This window comes from Microtus ochrogaster, chromosome 6, assembly GCF_000317375.1.
Source record: "Microtus ochrogaster isolate Prairie Vole_2 chromosome 6, MicOch1.0, whole genome shotgun sequence".
Lineage (NCBI taxonomy): Eukaryota > Metazoa > Chordata > Mammalia > Rodentia > Cricetidae > Microtus > Microtus ochrogaster.
The window spans coordinates 40762264-40768720 of record NC_022013.1 but is presented as its reverse complement, the minus strand read 5'-3'; the positions used below and the strand labels follow the sequence as shown (position 1 = coordinate 40768720).

The window sequence follows — 6457 nt, the reverse complement described above, 5'->3', positions numbered from 1 at the left end:
TCACAAGGTGCATGACTGCCCTCTAGCGACTACAATAATTCTTACAACCAACTCACAAGGTGCATGACTGCCCTCTAGTGACTACAATAATTCTTTCTAGTCATCTACTCAGCTGTTCCAGTCTAGCACCTTGCTGAGTAAATTAACTCCAAGGAACTGAGTTCAACCCCAGAATCCACGTTTAAACAAAGCAGGCACAGTGGCTTATGCTTGAGAAGTGGAGACAGGTGGATCCCTTAAGCTCACAGGTCAGCCAGCGTCATCTAATTACTGAGTTCCATCTAGTGAGCTACAAAAAGATTATGTAAATCTTGTCTGAGTAATGACACCTTACTGACCTTTGGCACAAAGAAGTACACACCCACAGAAATCTTGTTACTTAACACAGCACCAGAGTCTGTTGGCCTGGTGCACGTCTTTAATCCCAGCACTCAGGAGGCACAGGCAGGCAGATCTCTGAGTTCAAGGCAAATTACAGGACAGCCAGGGCTACAGAGAGAGAAACCCTGTTTTTGAAAAACAACAACAAAAACAAGCCAACAAAACACCACCAGAAGGAATGTCTTTTCCAGGAAATACAAAATAGCTAACCAACAATATTTGATCGTTGGTTTTGTTTTAAAGTCTTGCTGTGTCAGGCTGGTCTCAAATTCCTAGTCCTAAATTTTGGAATTCTAAGTAAATGATTCTGTGCCCTGCTGATCTTGTATTTCTAATCAGAGCAGCTAGTTATGGTCAGTTACCATTTAACATAGTGAACACAGGTAAGCCACAAGTATACAGATACTTGCTTAAAAAGTATTTGCTGTATAGGGATGGCTGTTTAAAACTTAACATATTTGGCACATTTGCCCCATATCCCTACTCTTAAAAAAACCAAACAAAAAGCAAAACAAAAACCCTCAGCCTCCCTCATTCACCACATATTTATACTTTTTTTCTTTTCCTATTTGAGATAGGGTTTATGTAGTCCTGAAACTTACTATGCAGACCAGATTGATCTCAAACTCAGAGATACTCCTGCCTCTACCTGAGATTATATGCATGCATCACCACACCCTGGTCTAACTTATTCCTTATACCACATACATATTTTTTTAAAAAGATATTTATGTTTGCTGTTTTGGTTTTTCGAGACAGGGTTTCTCTATGTCGCCTTGGCTGTCCTGGAACTCATTCTGTAGACCAGGCTATCCTGGAACTCAAAGACATCTGCCTGCCTCTGCCTCCCAAGTGCTGGGATTAAAGGTGTGCACCACCACTGCCTGCCCAGCTGATGTTTTGGTTTTAATATAGACCCACATTTTCAAGACAGGGAAAGAATCAGAGCCCTTTAAAAAAAGATCCTTTGCACCTCAGTCTTCTCTCCAGGTCTAAATACTAACAGAGATTGGCCTACTCCCTGAAAAATCGACATGCCAACATGTTCAACTGTTCAACTGTTCAACTGTTCAGCCAGCTTCAAATTCAGAAAAACCCCTAACCTCATTCATGGGAGGCCGGGGTGGGAAGATAATGTTGGCTATTATTTATAGGCCTGGCTCTGGGCTTACTTCTAGGTTTCTATTATTTCCAACAGTGCTGCACAGTATTGGAGTTGATAACTGAGTCAAGGCTGCACGTAAATCCCTCTCCCATAACAGCAAAAGCTACCCGGGCAAGTCACATAGACGGTTGAAGTCGATGGCAGTTTTGGTTTTTTGAGACAGAGTCTCTTTCTGTAGCCCTGGCTGTGCTGGAACTTGCTGTGCACAGCAGGCTGGCCTTGAGCTCCACCTGGCCTCTGCCTCTCAAGTGGGGAGTAAAGGATTGTGCCACCACATCCAGCACAAGATTACATGTTGGTGTAAACAGTAAGGAATTATAACCCTAGTCCAGAAATCACTGAGAAAGGGTTTATGAAAACAGGAAAGAATAGGTGTTCCAAGATGATCTGACTTCCATCATTGCAGTTAATAACTAAATTCGTGGTGGTATAATCCACAAGAACCTTCAACACAGATAGAGGTAGGTGTTATCAAATACAAATATAACTATGTTTGAAATTCTGAAAGTAAAACGTAGATAGCTTTCCCACTTTTAAAAAAATATTTTTATTTTATTGTTATTGTGTTTGTGTGGCTGTTTTGCCTGCATGTATGCCTGTGTACTATATGCATGTAGTTTCTGCAGAGGCCAGAAGACGGTGTTGGATCCCTTGACTCTGGAGTTACAAACAGTTGGGAGTGCCAGGAATTAAACCCAGATCCTCTGGAAGAGCAGCCAGTGATCTTAAATTCCTTCAGCCCCTCTCAATTGTTTTATAATTGGAAAAAAAGAACAAAAAAAAAACAAAAAAAAAAAAAACAAAAAAAAAAAACCAAACCTCCAAAGGCGATGAAATCTTGTACATGCTTAAGTCTGGACAAGGCATAAAGTTAAAATAAAAAGTAGACATTGAAACAAACTGTCGACTTGCTCTCCTTCCCTACATGACTTCCGAGTATACAGCAACAGCCCACATCCCCATTTGTCATTTGACACTGAGCACAGGTGTTTGAACTTACAACTTTAAATTTGCATTTCAGCATCAGGAGCTTCTGGGACCATAACTTTTACCCAACCTTCCATAACTGTCTTCTTACTCTCTACTACACAGCAGGACACCGCAACAACAGCAACCAATTGCTTCAGCCTCTTCACTTCTGCAGATGCTAAGACCTCTTCTCCAGTATATAAAGGGGCTGGAAATTTAATTTCCTGAGAAAGAAACACACAGCCTGGCCCTGGCATTTTAGTACCCAGAAGAGCAGAAATAAGTCCACTTATCAAAACTCCATGCACAATTGTCTTTCCAAACTTGGTGTGTTTTGCATAATCTTCACTTAGATGCAGAGGATTGTCATCTCCTGTTAACTTGGAGAAGGTAGCCACATCCTGCTGTGTGAAGGCTCTGCTGAGCTCAGCACGGTCTCCAACCCTTATGTGCACACACTGAAAGCACTGCCCTGCTGGGACCAGGTGATTCTGCCACAGTCTCCTCTGAAGCCCACTCCACCAGCGATGATGACCAGAAATCACAGAGAACATCTTCAGTGTCTCCAAATATCATCAATAGGGGCTTTAGCCTGCTTCTTTTTTTTCAATCTATGTAGATACCAAAAGATTCTGTTGAGAGTGGAGGTTTCTGGAACTGTAAGAGTATTTAATCCAGCACTTGTTCCCTGCTATTACCAGATAATGCGAGGAGAAAGGGAGACACCTACGAAAGAAGAAAAGGTTAATGCAGACGCATGGTAACAACAGGCAGCCCAGAAACATGCAGGTTTCACAGGCCAGTAGTCACATTGTAAGGCACATCCTGGAGGGAGCAATGACTGAGCAAGTACTAGTAAGCCTGGAAACAACCTGCTAACACAACACTGCAGTACTAGTGAGAAGAGCCTTTATCACAAATCCTGATAAGAAAAATTTGACCTTCAAACGTCTCTTACAAAGTGATCTAAAATCTGACCACTCTGCCTCAGTTTCAGAGGCAGTGAGATTCCGGGCTTGTCCTTGCCAGATGTTAACTGTTTATTTTACTCAAGACAAAAATGAGACACACGTCCAGATCACATCACTGCTGTGCTTGGTCCTCCTGGAATCATGAAGGAAAAGTCTTTACCTGAATCACTCTAAAGGCACACTTCTTGTTTTTATAGGCTCCGATCAAGGTCAAAGAGCTCCACAATTTAGTCAGACCACTGTATAAAGAACAAGAAAGCATAAATAAGGATTTCTGCTGCCAACAGCTCCCTAGTACTTTTGTTTGTGATTGTCTAGAAAGTTAAAAACAAATAAACACATAAACCTCATTTAAATAAAACAGAACCTTAGAAGAATGTATCACAGACAGAAAACAAATTGAGCTCAAGAATTTTTCTAAACTGCACACATTTCTGACTTTAAAACAATAATCATCAGGATGATGCACAAATTCATGAAGTAGTCCATATTAAAAAAACAAAACAAGACTACCTTCCCCAGTGAAAGTTACAACTTTTAAGGGCAGTAATGTACTCTAACGCTTGTGGGTAAATGCTGGCGTACTTCATTCTGCTGAAATTATTTTCATATATAATAGGAATTTTTGAAAATGCCTTTGAGTCTGTGCAGCAGAACCGTGTAACAGTCTGAGCACAGGACTACAATGCGAGATGGATCCTGTATCACAAACACAGGCTTCAGAAACCTTGGCTCTTAGAGGCTACAGTGTTACTGGGTGGTGCCATTCTCATCCTGCATTTGATCCGAATCCATCTTTATGAGATATTGACATACAAGCCAAATACCAGAGTTACTTCTCCAGAGGAGGAGCAAAGTTCATTAGGATGACTGTTTAATCGAAATAACTCTTTACCATACTCCCAGATGACCTGCTTGGTCATAAGTGAAGAAGTTAGCCCTGATGGTGAAGTCCAGCAAATGTTAGTGGGAATTACTGTTTGAAAAGACAAGATGGATAATTTAGAAATACAGGCTTTCCCATAGCAGTGTCTCCATGGATAGAATATTTCGACAGGATTCTGACTTAACTTGTTTGCAGAAACTTATGGAGTGTCTAAGGAAAACACTAAGCAAAGTAGCCTATTGCTTCATCACTGAGGAATTCTTGACCCGAATAGAAAATTTGTTCCTTTCCAATTACAAAAGCAAGGAAGAAAATGGACTGGCTGAAGAGAACAGTCCAGAGGAGTTGTTCTGTAATATTTTAAAATGTCTATGTTTTGACAACTGCAGATGGCCCCTATGCTGGCCTTGCCACCCTTGGCCAAGGCCTTAAAGAAGCACAGATGAGTCTGGACCCAAGGAGGCATGTAACACAGAAGTTGATGAGGCAGGCTCCTAGAGAAAAGCCCATCTCAACAGTGTGTGCATAAGTGGATGACCATAGACACCTGAGACCCTTCATCCCAAGTTCTGCCTCTTTGGAGGATACGACTGTAAAACAATGAGCTTAGAATTTGTGTCTTCTGTATAACCATGTTGTCAAGAATTTACTCTAAAATATCCACAAAAGCCAGGCGGTGGTGGCGCACGCCTTTAATCCCAGCACTCGGGAGGCAGAGGCAGGCGGATCTCTGTGAGTTCGAGACCAGCCTGGTCTACAGAGCTAGTTCCAGGACAGGCTCCAAAATCACAGAGAAACCCTGTCTCAAAAAACAAAACAAAAAAACAAAACAAAAAAAAGAAAACAAAAAAAAAATCCACAAAATAAAACGAAGCCAAAATTAAAAAAAAAAAAAAATTTGTGTCTTGTTCTGCTTTGGGTAAGGAAAATTCTCCTCTATTAGACTTGGTGTTCTTCAAAAATAATACTCAAGAAAACAAATCAGGCCCTCAGTTACCATGAGGCATTCTTCTCCAGTCCTGTAAAATGGCCTGGAACTCCCATTGCTATAGTTGGTTTGACCCTGTGCTCACAGCTCATCAGGCCCCAAGCACTTTTGCCCACTTGGACCCCTTCTGTATTTAAATTAATTTAAAAAAAAAAAGAAAAAAGGAAAAAAAAAGAGAGAAAACCCATAATTATCAACTGGGAACCTGGCTGTGATTAAACCACAGGGTTCTCGTATCTAGAGTCTAACCAGGCAGAGGAATGTGTAGGAACGTGTTTAGTAACTCCAGTGTACATTCCCAGCCATGGCCTCTCATCCTGGAGGCATCTTCACTGCTGGCCCATCACTGTCCTACCTGCTGCACACTCTCAAGATGGCTGACAAGGTATTCTCTTCATAGGTTAGGACGTCCACAGGTAAAGCAGCACCAACCTAGGTATGGACAACACCATTAGTGGACTCCTGTCACCACTGTGAACGCCGATAACGACAGTATTTCAATTAATGGTGCTGGTACTCTCATGTGCCTGATAAGGGCTCCTATTGTCTGCAATGTTCCCATTCCTTTTCGTGACACCTCCTTGCCTTTGAATCTGTGTTTAAAGTGTTCCTTCTCCAGCTGGTGAGATGGCTCAGTGGGTAAAGCTGCCTGGCACAAATCTAAGGGCCTAAGCTTGATCCCCATAGTTCAATCCCCAGGACTCACATGGTAAAGGAGAGAATTAACTCCCACAAGTTGTCCTCTGACTTCCACACATGCAGAGGTATATACATGTCTATGCACACCCTCTCCCCATACACACAAACACACACACAGAGAAATGTTTTCCCAAAAGCTCCTTCCCATATTCAAAAGATTAGGCTCAATCCGAACTCTTACACAAGACCCCATACTTTGCTCTTCCACAATTCTCCCAGTCTTGTCATTATTTAAAAAGACTGACAGCCCAAGAAAAAGAGACCATGTCTTGGAGCACACCTTTATCCCAGCACTCGGGAGGAAGAAGTAGGCAGGTCTCTGTGAGTTCAAGACCAGCCTGGTCTACAAGAGCTAGTTCCAGGACAGGCTCCAAAGCTACAGAGAAACCCTGTCTCAA

The 6457-nt window shown here is 42.0% G+C and overlaps 2 protein-coding genes across 2 annotated transcripts in view; both read right to left on the bottom strand.

The window, feature by feature from the left end:
- Nucleotides 1–1220: 1220 nt before the first annotated feature.
- On the bottom strand, nt 1221–3133 carry Htd2 (hydroxyacyl-thioester dehydratase type 2). Its single transcript, XM_026779944.1, has one exon. It carries the CDS (start codon nt 3067–3069, stop codon nt 2551–2553), a length of 519 nt encoding a protein of 172 aa, XP_026635745.1. The 5' UTR covers nt 3070–3133; the 3' UTR covers nt 1221–2550.
- Nucleotides 2802–6457, bottom strand: part of Rpp14 (ribonuclease P/MRP subunit p14) — a 9774-nt gene continuing 6118 nt past the window's right edge. Inside the window, exons 4-6 of the mRNA XM_005348510.3 lie at nt 5716–5792; nt 3647–3725; nt 2802–3241 (exon numbers count right to left, since the gene is read on the bottom strand). Of these exons, the coding sequence (XP_005348567.1) occupies nt 3185–3241; nt 3647–3725; nt 5716–5792 (213 nt within the window). The 3' untranslated portion in view covers nt 2802–3184. The remainder of the gene's footprint in view (nt 3242–3646; nt 3726–5715; nt 5793–6457) is intronic.

Excerpts from the sequence above, each read along its gene's own strand:
- Htd2 (XM_026779944.1), bottom strand. The coding sequence starts at position 3,069 with ATGTTCTCTGTGATTTCTGGTCATCATCGCTGGTGGAGTGGGCTTCAG.